At 34.2% G+C, this 15,919-nt stretch overlaps 2 protein-coding genes across 2 annotated transcripts in view; one reads left to right on the top strand and one right to left on the bottom strand.

Annotated features, from left to right (window-relative positions):
- Positions 1-769: 769 nt before the first annotated feature.
- LOC101901011 (NAD-dependent protein deacylase Sirt4) lies at positions 770-5,178 on the bottom strand. The gene is made up of 2 exons (XM_005180417.4): positions 4,887-5,178; positions 770-1,634 (listed from the first exon to the last, which is right to left on the bottom strand). The coding sequence occupies exons 1-2, from the start codon at positions 5,065-5,067 to the stop codon at positions 886-888; spliced, it is 930 nt and encodes a 309-aa protein (XP_005180474.1). The 5' UTR covers positions 5,068-5,178; the 3' UTR covers positions 770-885.
- Positions 5,179-6,385: 1,207 nt separating this feature from the next.
- Positions 6,386-15,919, top strand: part of LOC101900716 (septin-1) — a 30,534-nt gene continuing 21,000 nt past the window's right edge. Inside the window, exon 1 of the mRNA XM_005180415.4 lies at positions 6,386-7,199. Coding sequence (XP_005180472.1) covers positions 7,182-7,199 — 18 coding nt within the window. The 5' untranslated portion in view covers positions 6,386-7,181. The remainder of the gene's footprint in view (positions 7,200-15,919) is intronic.

Below are 15,919 nucleotides of genomic sequence, written 5' to 3' on the forward strand. Positions count from 1 at the left end.
GCAAAGTCATGAAATGTACATAAATTATCAGCAATGATTCGCAGCAGCGGAGGACAATACAATGTACGGTGATTACGATACTCCCCTCACTGTACACATTGCTCTACTTTGCACTCAAGAAAAACTGTCGACGTCGGCTACTGAGACGTCACATAGACCCACTTTAAAAACAGTGCTAAGTATACGCATTTTCAAACATCTTTGTTTGAAGTTTTCTCGTATCTCTTCTCCCGTTTTAAAGATTGTTTTGATTTTCGGTACGTGTTAAATTGTTGGTTTTCTTCTAAAAAAAAAACATGTTTTGACAAACATCCCTACGATAACACAAATGACAGCTACGAACTCTTCTGAACATCCCTCCCTTAATGAACGTGTACATATTTGAGAAAATAAACGTGAGGAATTTAACGCCAAATAATAATATTCTAATAAATTTTTATTTGTCTGGCGTTCATGGAGTCAAGAACTTGACCTCCATTTAGTAAATGTACGTGAAATTGCTTTCATTTATTTTTTTTTTTTTTTTGTAAGTTTTCTTGGAAAATAGAAGATAATAGTTTCTTTATTTTGCTTTTATAGGCTACATTCGTCCCTGCTTAGGGTTTATCGGTGAAAGCAAATCGCATAATTTTTTTGTTTTTTTAAGGAAAATTTATTGAAAATTTCAATTTTCTTCCACAGTATTTAAAAAAATTATATAAATATATTTAAAATTATATTTACACCCTTCAAATCTATTTCCAAAATAAAATAATGCAATATTACAATGTACTTCTTATGTAAACGCTTTCGTTGCCCACTTTTATTACAAAATAAACTTATTAACAATTTGTTCTATTATTTTTCTCTACAGTAATTAATTTATACTAAATTCACAACAAAACATCATTTGTTCTTAAAATTAAACAACTTCGGTATAACATCGCCGCATTTTGCTGATAACTTTAGATCCGCCAAATGATCGGCTCTTGTCTCGCCAATATTTACAATCGCCACTGGCAAATTTAGGTCCTTTGCCTGCAATACCATACGATATCCGGAGTATACCAACAAACTGGAACCCAATACTAACAGACCATCTCCGGCGTAAATCATTTCAGCTATACTATTGACTCGTGTCTTGGGCACATTATCACCAAAAAATACAATTTCTGGTTTCAAACGATTATCATCACACTGCGGGCAATTGGGAATACGGAAATTGTCGATGTATTCTTGGGGAATCTCAACATCACCATCTGGACGTATCATATCGGGAGCATCTTTAAATTCTGGATTCAAATCGTTTAAAATATGCTGGAACTCATGGCGATCGATTTTATAGTCACATGAGAGACATTTCACAACATAACCCGAACCATGAAGTTCTATAACATTTTCGCTTCCCGCTTTGGTATGCAAACGATCAACGTTTTGTGTAACTACACATTGAAGGCGACCCTCTCGTTCGAAGCGGGCTAAAGAATAATGGGTGGCATTCGGTTCAGTGGAAGAAAATTTTGGCCAACCTACAAAATTTCTAGCCCAATAGCGTTGTCGCACACTTGGCGAACGTACAAATTCCATATGCTGAATAGGTTTGTGATTACTTCGGGCATATAGACCAACGCCTTCAGAACGATAGTCTGGTATACCTGAAAAAATAAGTAAATATGATTGGAATTAATTATTGAATAAAAAAAAAATACCAAACAAGAGCTCCAAATTTGAAATAAATCGGGTTTGAATACAACATTTATGGAAACTGAAGGTATAAAACAAGTAAAAAAGCTGTAAGTTCAGCCGGACCGAACTCTTCACCATTTGGAACGACTAGCAATTTTCAAAAAATAAAATCAGTTAAAAATTACGTTAAAATCTTAAAAATACCGAATATAGTCGTTAAATGGGGATCTATACGACGACGTGGACCTCCAAAGGCAAGTTTTGTCATAAGCCATTACAATATTCAAATGCGAAACTTGAAAAAATCGGTGAATAATGTAGCAAACATCATCAAAATACCGAATATAGGGAGTAACAATTTTCTGGCTAAGGCTGTAGTATCAATTATGAACTCTAAATACAAAATTTTGAAACAATTCCGGTGAATAATGTCGCTAAAATCATCAAAATGCCGAATATCGGTAGGTAACGTTATATGGGGGCTATACGAAGAAGTGGACCTGCACAGACAATTTTCTGTCATAGGATGTTGTATCCATTACGAACTTCAAATACTTAATACAAATTTGAAATATTTGCAGTGAATGATGCGCCTAATTCACCAAAATACCGAAAATAGGGAGGTACCATTAATTGGGGGCTATACCCAGACGAGTACCCTTTAAGAGCTTTAAATACGAAATTTGAAACAATTCCGACGAATAATGTCCCTAAAATCACCAAAAAAAACCATACCCGAAATGGCCAACTTCGATTTTAACCTGCCTACTGGCAAAATACGCACGTGTGCAAATTCTTAGCCTTCTATATCAATTCGTTCGAAAGATAGCGTGATTAGAACAGACCGACGGACATCAGAATATGTACTTTGTAGGGATATATACATGAGTATTTCGAGGAGTCACAAATGGAATAACTTTGTCATACTCTCCATAGTATGGTGGAGAATATATATTTGCTTCCGAATTTTCTGTCAAAATGGTTTTGGTAGAATATTTAGTTGTTTGTGAATAACTACTGATTTACTATTGACTTTGACACCATAACTACCAACCAAGTATAGGCAAACAATGTTTGTCGAGGTCGAAGCCAAACCCCTCTCCACAACCGCAATCAGACCCCCTTTTCTATAGAAATTTTGTAAACTAGTGACATTTTCAATAGTCAGTCAGTAGTTCTTAAGGTGAGAATACATAAAACGCTTTTTTGACTGGCTTTAGTTAGTTGGTTTCTTCAAAAAGAACAAAGGAGCTTAGAGGCAAAATCAATCTGAGTTAACCTAAAACTTTTTCGTTCCTATACGAAGAAGTCAGCCGATGACTTAAGCCACTTAAAACAGCGTTTAATGTATTCTCACCTTTGCGGGGAAATATGAAGACGTTGGACCCATTGAGTCAGGTGTTTAGAGATTATTTTTTTTTTACTCTTTAATACGCATTCGAGGAACTATTTATTAAATATCATAACTAGTGGAATTCTATTGTGAAGTTACTTCAAAAAAAGACTTGTGAATTTGATTTAATTGTATTTTTTTAAACATGAAAACGGTTAAATGTGTGTATTATGCCTTTTCGGAATTGTTACTAGGTTTTTATACCCTATACCGCATAGTAGAAAGGGTATTATGTCTTTGTGCATTTGTTTGTAACATTTATTTATTTTCGAGGGTCTTCATAGAATCACTTTCTGAGTCGATTTATGCACATTAATCTGTCCGTCTGTCCATGTATTTTTGTGAACAAAATGCAGTTCGCATTTATTATCCGATTGAGATGAAATATTCCAAACAATATTTGTTTGACCAAAGGACTAACCCTATTGGAATTTGTGAGAATCGATTCATATTTAGATATAGATATATTTAGATATAGCTAGATATATATCGACCGATTTCGGCTTAATTGTGCACCAAATGCCCAATATCAGTCCAAATGACCTGAATTTTGGCACATCCGGCCGAATTCAGTCTAGAAGCGAGTACATCAAATTTGTTGAAAATCGGTTCAGACATAGCTGTAACTTCCAAATACATGTTTCATCCGAATTGGCATTTCAGTCCCTCACATTCGCAAAATGCATTTTACAACTATGTATGTTTCTTGGTATCTGATATCAGATACAGCTCAGAAATATATACCTGCCAATTTTTTATCAAGTTGGGTTTAGATTTGGATATCGCTTACATATGTATCTTCATCCGATTTCACGGGTATAGTTCACCATATATATAATATCAGCCCATATTGGATATATTTGTTCACATTCCGATATATCCGATATATATTTTTAATATTAGCCTTCTCGAAGTGATATAATGTGTAATATATAGCATGTTATTTGGTAGGTGAGATAAAAATGGATGAATTGGACACACCTCCCATATATTATTTCCCTCTGAAACCAAATTAAAACTATTTTAAAACCATAATACGCATTTCATCAAAAATCTTCAAAATATCGAATATCGGGAGGTACCGTTATATGGGGGCCTACAAGGCCCATTTTCAATACCCAAAGTCCTGTAGACTACTATAAATTTGTAAAACTAGTAAAACTTTATCAATATACTTCAGTTCGTTCGGAAGCTAAAGTGATTTTCACAGACGAATAGACGGAATTTTATGCTGATCAAGAATATATATAATTTATGGGATCTAAAATGTATATTTCGAGGTGTTACAAACGGAATGACAAACTTTATTTACCCTCCATACGATGGTGTTGTACTGCTAGCAACTTCCCGAAACATTTTAGAAAACATAACAAGAAAAAAATGTATTTAGGAGATAGCCTTGTTTTACCTTGTGCCACGACAACATTGAAAAGAATAAAGAAAAATAGAAGAGGTTTATAAGCTGTCATTTTTTATGGCTCTTCATATTCGGAGAAATATAATAAATAGTTCCATTTTCTGGAACAGAGCATTAAAAATTTCGATGGGTTTACAAATCCGCTAGTCACAATTGCTAGCTAAGCCAAAAACCTAATGTAGTTATTTGTTTAAATATAATATGGCATCTCTGTTATGACGAATTATTTTCTCATATGGCAACGCCAATCAGTGGCCTTCACATTGACATCCGCAACTATGAATGAAAAACAACATTGTAATTGCTTTCCATTACAAATATTTTTAACATAATTCCTTTATCTAGTTAGGAAAATTAACATTCCTTGTTTAAGAAAAAAATATTTTTATTTGATGTCTTCACTTCTCTCACCTGATTCTGTTGATATGCCCGCTCCCGTCAGCACAACTATTTTCGGTTTGTCCATTAGGAAGTCTTCCAATTTCTTAATGTCCTTTTCCACTGCTGGTTGATGTTTAGGCACATATTGTTGTTTAGCGGCAGTTAATTCTGGGCATTTGATCCGCAAACGCAAAACTTGTGTAAAACGCATTTTGTTTCACTTTGTTTTGGTCCCCGAAGTTCTCAATCACTCACATAACAAAAACTAAATATTGCAATATTGCCACCACAAACTAAAAGAACTATGTATTGCCACTAACATAGAACAAAACAATATCAGCTGTTGCTTACCTGTTAACTGTTATCAAACATAGGTGAATTGCAATTATGACACTGAGTAACGTTTCATAAATATAAATGTTTGATTCTTCAATTATATATTATTAAAGCACAATTTTCTTTCTTTTCTGCCTTGACATAATTTATTTATTTTTTAAATATTTTTTCTATTTATTCCAAAGGCCTGCGTTTGTTATTGTATTTTTTCTGTTTACAGCTATTTGAAAATGTAAGAAAACGATACACGAACACTATTGCTACTTTTAGCAATACTGCTATAGTTGCATTTTTACGAGCAAAAAACGGGGTTGTATTCTAAAATAATTCGATTTAACATTGATTATTATTTTTTTGTGTAAGATTGGGAGAATTAAAGTCTTACATCGAGATAATAATCATAATCATAGTATAAGTGCATAGCCTGAACGCGCTTCCAGAACTGCAAGAATGTAGAAAATTTTACTACGACAACCGATTTTTCCTTTATTAAATCAAAAAATAATGCAAACTAGTAGATTCTTGCATTCTGAATCATCAAAGTAATTGCTATGTTCCGGTACCTGCAAGAATCTACCACCTTAGCAATTTTCTTCGATAGAGATTTCCCGTTATGACATCGAAGAATTTGCAAAATTTGGAGATTTTTGCAGGTTTTGGTATTATTGTGTTTTATGTGTTTTGTTTTCCAAAATATTTGGTCTGTTCCAGAACGGCAAGAATGTAAAAGTTTTTACTATGATAACCGATGTCCCTTTATGATATCGAAGAAGATTGCGAAAATAGTAGATTCTTGCCGGATTTGGAACATACCAAAAATTGTACAAATTGTTACCCATTTCGTCGAAAATTTGCAACCAAATTGTAAATTGTTTCAAATTATAGCATTTTTTAGTCAAAACCATACACACAAAAGCACAAAATGTGTATATGTTTTGACAGAATATGGGCTCGAAAAGAAAAAAAAATAAAAAATTACATTCGTTTGCAGTTCTTGAACAGATCAAATAAGCTGCGCAATCGATTATAAATAGTCGATTAATCGGTTTTCACCACAGTCCAGAGTCGACTATGACTTTCACAACATTGAGTACTAAAAGTCGATTAATCGCAAGGCGACTCAGATATACCAGTCGCCGGCGATAAAATCATTTAACTAAGTTGTCTGTGTCTGGAACGCTTTTAATTAGTTTTCATTTCAATGCAAACATTCTCATAACATAAAGAGAGCGGACGAGTTTGTTTGGTGTTTTTAGTTTAAATTGCTGCGGAAAAAATCAAGCGTTGACTGAATACACAAACTGAATGAAAGCCGGTCATTACATTTTTTGTTTAACCAAAAATATTAAAAAACCGAAGAATTGTAGGTGTTGACAGTTTTATGTGCTGTGAGAAGAAAAAACGGAAAGAAGAGCCATAATTATTGTTGGGGTATTTGTTTAGTAATTCCGATTTTCGTTTTTATTTGTTCGACAATTTATGTTTAGTGTTAATAAAAAATAATAAAGTGCAAGAAAACTAACAAGAAATATATATCAACGAAATAGAAAAAAAGAAAAGCTTATTTGTCGATAAACCCCAAAAGAAATAGTGGAGTGTGTCATCGCGGTGCTGTTTGCATTGCATTTTTGTGAGTTAATAAGAAATTATTGCTGTTGGCTGCTTCATTTTGTGTTTGGAGTTCTGTCGGCAAGAAACAGTCAGTGCTATAGCTGGTGTGGCCCCGTATATTTTGCCTTTCATTTTATCTGTGTGTTTGTGTGGAGCATTTTAAGACGAATTAAGCAGAATTTACAAGAAAAAAGACCGCTACAAAGAAAAAAAGAAATCCATTGGTTGTGTTGCATTATTTACCGTTTTAACTTAAAAGAAGAAGCAATTGTGCTTGACGTCTCTGCTTGGAATAGCAGAAATAAAGGAAAACTACATAGAAACAGAATTCAATTGATTTACAAAAAAAAAAAAAAAACTACTCGGAACTTCTACAACATGTCAGAAACAAAAAGTGTAAGTATTTATTGGCTAATTTCATTGTTTACTTTTTCCAATTTGTTTCAACATCTGTTTAAATTCCTTGCCAAAAAGATTTTATTATCAAGGGCGCGGTTGTTTGACTTCTGCTTACTGTTGCATCGTTGTTTTATATTTAGGTGTGTGTGTGAGTGAATTTGTGTTTTTGTCATGGTATCAGTGTTTTTTTGAGAAGTGAAACTCCAGTTTCATATTTCGTCTTGTTGTTTTTGGCTTTATTTTTGTGTTAAAGCAACGTGTTTTTGTTGTTCTTTTTCTGGCTTGACTCATATTTATTTTACTTGTGTACACATATCCATCCATGTACATATGTTCTCTCCTTGGATACAACTCTGTGTTGTTAATTGCCTTCTCTCAATTCTCTCTGTGCCAAGGATCATATTGGCAAATCACAAGACAGTAGTTGACAGTTCATGCACTTCCGTACGTTGTTTGTTGTTGGTTGGCAAAAGCAAAGCAAAGTTGGGGCAAAATCGTTGTTGTGATGGTGCCGCCTGCAATGTTAAGTAGGTCAAGGAGAGGGTGTCTATTTCCTTTGATGTCACAAAGCAAACAGGAAATGAAAATGTCAGACAATTTCTTGCAAATTGTAATTGAAGAAAGTGGTTGCTTTTAGTGTGGACGACAAGTTGCTAATGTGGCGCCTAGCCCAATTGGTAGAGGGGATGGGGATTAAGTTAGAATAAGGATAAATACAATTGCAATAGTTAATAATGTCTTATTTATATTTATTTTCATTTTACAACATTATTATCATTATTCAAATAGGATTTATTTTATTTTATTTTATTTATTTCAAAAAATCAATACATAGAAAGCTTCCTAGCCAATTATACATGTATTGGAGATTACTATAAAAATAAATGCTAATACTGTGGTAGTAATTATCATAATAATACAAAAACAGTTTGTTTACTTTTAATAGCTAAAAAATTCAATGAACTAGAATAAACGGCTCCCCAGCCATATGAATATTGAAAGTTAAATAAATGTTACAAGATTTAGGTCCTATAGCAAAGACATATGTAAATGAAAACAAAAAGACTTATAAATTATGTCCACTATTTACAAAACTTTTCAACTTTTTTTTGAAGGTGAAGTAGGAAAACGAGAACCTTCTCAAAGGAGTTGGTAAAGGGTTCCATACTCTGTAGACCCGCACAAAGAATGAGTGTTCGAAAAAGGCATTATTTACTAAGGGAACATCAATTTGTGTGTTACGCGCTGAATTAATAAAAGAAAACTGAGTTACTAGTATTTCAGGTTGCTGATATTTAACAAGTTTGTAGAAATGCAAAACAATCCTTTGCTTTACAAAATTTGGAAAAGTACATCCAAGGAAATCTTCCGTTGCCTCCAGCGTACGTACGTGATCGTAAACACGAATTTGGTAAACATATCTAACAATTCTTCGAACAAACCGTTCAATTATATTCAAATTATATCCCCAAGTTCCAGAGTAAACTTCAATTCCGTAGTTAACCAAGGACATCAATAACGAATGTGCTAATTGTTTTCTCACAGCAATTGGTGTATACTCTTTTAGGCTATAAAGTCTTCTCAAGATAAGACACACTTTTCTTGATATATCATCAATATGGTCACTGAAATCTAACTTAGAATCAACATTAATGCCAAGACATTTCATAGACTCCACCGTTTGAATAAGTGTGGAACCAATTTTAATATTAGGACAAGAAGAACCATGTCTACGTGTATGCAACAGCATTGCCTTTGTTTTAAGAGGATTTATATCCAACTTATTTAGTGACAGCAAGTTAGAAACATGATGGAGATGGGAATTTATTTCAAGATCCGAGTCATACGACTTAAATAAAAGGAAGATGTCATCCGCAAAAACATAAGGTTCACAGATCCGACTTTCTAAGGCAGCAATTATATCATTAACGTAAGAAAGAAAGAGAATAGGGCCTAGAATAGATCCCTGAGGCACACCAGACGTCACAAAGCCAATAGAAGATTTGATATTATTAGAAGAAACATACTGTCTTCGATCAGAAAGATATGAATAAATTAACCGACACGCTGTTTTAGAAAACTTACAGTGGTCACGAAGTTTTTCAAGTAAGATGCGGTGATTAACTCGATCAAATGCCTTAGTTACATCCAACGAAACAAGCAAACAGCTAGGATGAACGTTTAAAAGTCTTCTAATAGAATCAGTAATTGAAAGCAAAGCTGATGTTGTATTATGGTTTTTTCGAAAAGCAAACTGAAATGGGCTAAAAAATGAGATTTGACGATAATGCTCCAGAATTTGCTCCTTCATCACATTTTCAAGGATTTTGGAAACAGAAGGTAATATGGAAATCGGCCTAAAACTCCCAATTGAGTTATGACAATCCTTGGGTATGGGGATTATTTTTCCAAGTTTCCAAGCATCTGGAAAACTAGAGACGGTTAGAACAGTATTTAATATATGCATTAAGGAACTCGATATTGCTGGAAAAATCTGTTTAATGAATTTGATTGGTATTGAATCATATCCTAGCGAGTTTGATTTAATGGAATTAAGAGAAGATAAGAGTTCATACTCCGTAATTGGATGAAAAGAAAACGAATCGGCGTCATCAACAAAACTATCAAAATCAAAAGACAAATTATCAGATGGACACATATTACTCAGGAAGTTATTCGCTAAAATCTCAAATTCATTCACATCAATTTCAATGTTCTCACGACCAATACAACCTAGTCGACGGACTTTTTTCCACATTTGAGAACCATTTACATTTGCAAAATAACTTTTTCCAAATTGAAACCGCACTTTTCTTATAATTCCTTTTGTTCTATTTCTTAAACGCTTATATGTCTTCCAATTCTCATCTATTGGATTTCTAAGGAAAACAGAATATGCTCTATCTCTTTCAATCCTCGCCTGTATTATATCTTGGGAATTCATCCAAGACTGATGATTTGAATTTGCTTTAATTCGTGCAGTTGGAACATAAGAGTGGAGTAAATTAATAAGGTTATTTAAAATTGATAACTTGCAATCAATATCATGAACATCATAAATCAAACGCAAATCAAATTCATTTACTACCTCTAAGTAATCATCAATTTTAAACTTGTTGTAATCTTTAAATTCAATCCATTCTTCCCCCGGTTGACATTTAAAATGAAGAGAGAGTAATATAAGACTGTGGTTTGAGGAAAAAAATGGGTATTGAATTTGACTTTTGTGGGCAACATAAGAAGGCTGACTTGTAAGAAACAAATCTAACAACGAAGTTGTTTTCGTGGGATGATTTATATGCGTGGGTAACGAATTATGAATGTAATGAAGACCACATCTATTCACCAGCGAGCGGAAATTATTGGATTTATTAGCATCGAATAAGTTATAATTAAAGTCTCCCATTACAACAATATTTGAGAACTTGTCAAAGATATCCGAATGCATATCCTCAAAAACATCGATAGCTCCAGTTGGCAAATAAACAATTCCTAAAATAAATGAAGATTCAACCCCAAAAATTTCCACAAACAAGGACTCACAAACACCATACTGCATACCCCTAAAAATCACCCTATGACGTAAATTCCTTAATATATATAAGCATACACCGCCACCTCTAAGAGAACAACGATCATTTCTAATTAGGTTATAATTCACGAGATCCAACAAACTTGAGTAAATATTAGGTTTAAACCAAGTCTCAGATATTCCCAAAATATCCAATCCACAATCATCAAAAATATTTTTAAACTCTTCCAACTTAGAATTGGAGGTTGAAGGGCACAAACTTTGTGCATTTACATGACCAATATTAAGATTCCGACAAAAAGAAGAAGTAAAGTTTTTCAGTATAGTATTATCAGTTGCTACAGGGCCCAGATTAATATTATAACTCATCAAAAAGGCAGCAATATTCATATATTTGGGGGAACCAAGTTATAAAAACTATATAAAAAATATTTAGGATTTTATAAAATATTTTCAATGTGAAAAAATTTAATTCATTAACTGTGGTATAACCACTTAATAAAAGACAGTTAATTGTATTAACCATGATAACAATTAATTCAAAAAAGTTTGAGATAAAAAAATAAAAAGCAAGGTTATAGATTACATTGATTACTTTTGAAGAATTCAACACATTCACGAAAATTCAAAATTTTTGAAACATTATTTGGCATTATAAATTTTACAGTAAGTATTTCTCGATTTATAAGGCTAAAACCAGTAATTTTATTTTCTCTTTTTAGTTTTATACAAATTTTCCAAATTTTATTGGCCAAAGTAGAATAATTATCATTAAGATAAACACGGGAGCCATCAGATCCACCAATCACATCGGATACTTTAATTGACTTTGACTTGTAGTAAACACGCATCACCTCATCTCGCTGTACAATGTTCTTAAATTTAACTAAGATTGAACGACGCTTCCTGATATACAAAGCACTATCAATAAGGTTCAGAGCAATATCCACCTTGAGCAAACTACAAATGTTAACAGCAATATCATTTAATTTTTCAAGATCACCAGGAAGTCCAGAAACAATAATGTCAGCTCGGTTTAATCTGTGTTGAAGGCAATGATTTTGGAGCTCAAGTTCCATGAATTTATTTTTATAAACTGCATCATGAGAGTCAACAAGATCTCTGCACTTCTGGACCTCACCCCTCATCTCTTCGAGACCATTTGTTAAATCGGATCGTATTTCAGTCGCAAGGCTCTCAAACTTGCTTTTAATTTCACTCTGATCTTGTCTAACAACACTCATGTCACTGGCAAGTGAATTTATAGATGCTCTTAAATTAGCAAACTGTGCTCTCATTTCGTTCTTGAATGCATCATCAGAGTTATCAGCAGGATTTTCCACACAGTTTACACATTTATATTCCAGGCTTTTATTTTTGGACAGCATACTAAAAACAGTCTTCGAAATGTTTTCACAGTCTGCATGAAACCATATGTTACATTTGCAACAGAGTACGCAATTTGTGTCTGTTGTTTCAGCACTGCATATTCCACAAGGGTGGCCCATTTGGGAAAACAAATTTGCAAATATTTAGTTTGGCAGAAGAATGTGCAAATAATAAAGCGATACCAAAAATTATTTGTGGATTTGTAAACGCAGAAAATAGCTCCAATCTGAAAAAAGTTTAATGTTTGCAGCAGACCAATCTTTCAACCAAGACAATATTATAGGTGCTTTCTTCATTGTAAACAAGCTTTAAAAAATAAACAATTTTTCTTTGTTTTTCCATTCTATCTATGTTTGAAAATAACGTTAGAGTTCCTATCTCCCACCTGCCGAAGTATCTTGTTGGTTAACTTGGGACATCTGTTTAGTAGGTGTGCAATCCTCTCCACATAGTCTAAAGTAGTCACGAATACAGTTATTCAATCTTGAGGTCAGATATCTGATACTGCAGTGGCCAGTCAGTATGCCTACCGCGATTCCTAGACCAGATCTACTAAGTAATAGGTGGGAGCTTATTCTTCTCGAGATTACCGGCCAGATGGCCTTAAATACCCTACAACCGGTCTTAAGGCTTGTTCTTCTTTTCGAGCCTTCTTTCTTAAAGCTTGTTCTTCTTTTCGCGATTACCGGCCAGATGGCCTTAAATACCCTACAACCGGTCTTAAGGTTCCATCTTCTTCTTCGATGAGAGATTTTTTGAAGCAGCTGACATAACAGCTTCTTGGTGGTTTCAGTCTCATCAATCGGTAGATCAATCGACTGGGAACCTTCTCGACGTAATTCTGCAGCCACCTCATTCTCCACTATGTTGCTATGTCCTGTAACCCAACAAAGCTTAATGCAATCACCTATTTCAGTGAGGACTTTCTTGAAGTCAAAAGGCAGTTAAAGGCACATGATTTGATAGCTTTAAGAACCGTCAGACTATAGACATATATAGTCAGGGGCCTGTCATGCTATTGCATAATTCTTTTGCGGAAATTGCAAGAATTTCCGACTAAAAACGACATAAGTGTTATTAAGCTTATATGAGTGTTTAATCATTACGTTACGACTTCTGGCCTGTCTTGGAGCCGTCTATATATAAAGTTAGACAGTTCAGAGGATTTCACCACCAGCCCAAGCGTTCCTATCAGGTGTCTTAACGTCAATATAATTGGAGTCGAAAAGTGTGCACCATTGCAATGACTAATTGTAATACCTTCGGCTTATTGGAATGGAAGTATTCGTGCATGACCAACCAGTGAAGAGTGCCTTCCTCCAACTTCCAGTAGTCTCATCTGACTCCTTTCTGCTTGAAATTGAGCTAGAATATCCAGTGGCTGGAAATTTTGCAACACATTTTATGTAGATTGGGGATTGCTCTTGAGAGCACCGGTCGTCAGAAAGGAAGCGGCTCTCTGCACTGTATTTAATTTGGACATTAGTGTTCTGGATTCAATCGCATATTACCAGACGAGTTACCCATAGATCAGACCAGGTAATACCACTGTGAAATACATCCAGTGTACGACTTTTGGTCTTAACCCCCAACTCTTTCTTATGACGTTCCTACATGAACAGAGCGCAATGAGTTATTCTTTTTCGTACGCTCCTCCAGATTTTTGCTCCAGTTCAAGTTAAGCGCTGGTCCAAGATCGTACCGAGATACTTAGCACACGAGAAAGGATTCAGTACAACCCCATCCAGTTCTGGAAGCGAAAATGTATATATTTTGCGTTTTTTTTTTTTTGTGAACAATACAAGTTAAGTCTTTGCATGCTTCAATCGATTACTTGACAAAAATTTTTACATACCCTTAGCGTGAAAGAACTTTCCTTCGTTGTACCATTGTTATTTCCACTACATTAAAATCTGAAAATAACGCCTTGTTAAAAATAAGGTAATTACAATATTAATCAGTTTATTATAATCTATGTCACCATAACAGCTAATTATATAAAAACAAAGACAGCATTTTGCGCTAATTTTCGGCTTCTGTTATTATCTATCATGACTTGTTAATCAACGTTAAGAGCCCTCAAGATAAAATGTGCTGGCTTTGTTGTCAGTCTAGCGAAAAATGTTATTAAAAATTAATTTTATGCCCTCCTCTCTTTTAATTTTGAATGGAGTTTTCAATTGACATGTTCCCCCAATATTTTTGGGTTTAATATACTCTGTTTTTTTTCTTTTTGCATTATCAAACAACAATGAACTCTTCTGTTTATAAACGTGGAGCTCTCCTTCATTCTCCATCTCCATCATTCGATGCTGTTGATGCATCATGACACTTGCTCTCTTTTAATTTATATCCAGTGTATTTACAATTTACATCACTCTCAATAACAATGCATGCAGCAGCATACCTCCTCCAACACTCGACTCGTTCCCCATTGTTTTTGTTTACACAATTTTTGTACATCAATTGCTTTGTTACACATTGTGTCTACAATCTCTTCTGCTCCTGGAGTCTATCTATCTGTTAGTCTGCCTGCCTGCCTGTTTGGGTTCGGCATAAATTTTACGTCCTACTACATCATATTGTTGTTTTTGTTATTATTTTGAACTGTTGTGTGGGGTATTAAACCCTTAAGTCATAACGGTTTTATTACATGGTTCATCCACATGAGAAACCCTCTTCTTCTCTCTCGGCGCCTTCCTCTCTTTCACCTTCTCGCTTTGTATGTGCGAGGAAACAGCAGTTCAGAACATTGTTTGTAATTTGAATAAAGTGTTCAATTGACTTCTGGTGGGAGGGAGGACGCATTAGTATGTTGTTGGAGAGGGAGTTCATTTTTCGATGCCGTTTATAATGCCGCCGTTGTCTTGAGTCAGAAATGTTTTTGTTTTTACTTGATTTTCTTTGTATTTTTTGGAGAGTTGTTGGAATTTTTTTAACCTTATCACAATATTGGAATGTAACGGTGGGTTTGGCGTTTGAGGGGCAATGTGGTTGGGAAATAAAAATACAAACAACAAAAAATACAAACAACTGTTCATAAATATGCATGCATACTGCATGTGAAGAAGAAGAAAATCGCCTTTGTTTATATTAACTGGGGAGAAGGTTGTGTTGGTTGGTTGCTTGGTGGTGATAACAGCCCCTCCATACCATGTGTAGATAGATGAGTGTTTGGATAACAGCGTGAAATATATTTGAAGAATCTAAACAAAGCAGATGAATCACTTGAAATTTTGAAATCGTTTGCTGCTCCCAAACTTTCTCCTTGTCTCTCTTCGAGTGTGATAAGTACATTTGAAAGAAATGGTAAAATATGTAATTATCCTCGATCTACTTTATAAATAAAAAAATGAACCTAATCATGATCTATAAATAGCCATCACATTGTGTTTTCAATATAAGTTCACTTCAGAGATAACTTTAATAAAATCTTCCCTGTAATCGATTTACTTAAGACGTTTAGCAAATTACCGTACAGAGTGATGTAAAAAAACAACTGCACCAAAGTCAAACGCCATAAATTTTAGATTTTTTTTTAATTTTATTAAATGAAAACATATAATTTCGGAAATAACATTAAATTTTAGAATAAGTTTAGATTTGTTCGAATTGATCATCTTTGGCACGAATTATGGCCTTCAAACGGCCAATGAAACCGTCACACACTGCCCGAATGTTGCTCTGCTGTATTTTGGCCCATTCCCGGCGAAGCGCCTGCTTAAGGCGATCGACACTTTTTGGCATTTTTTAGTGCCAACCTTAAATACTCCAGACACAATAGTCCAACGGACGC

The sequence above is a fragment of the Musca domestica genome, unplaced genomic scaffold (genome assembly GCF_030504385.1).
Source record: "Musca domestica strain aabys unplaced genomic scaffold, Musca_domestica.polishedcontigs.V.1.1 13, whole genome shotgun sequence".
Taxonomy (NCBI): Eukaryota; Metazoa; Arthropoda; class Insecta; order Diptera; family Muscidae; genus Musca; species Musca domestica.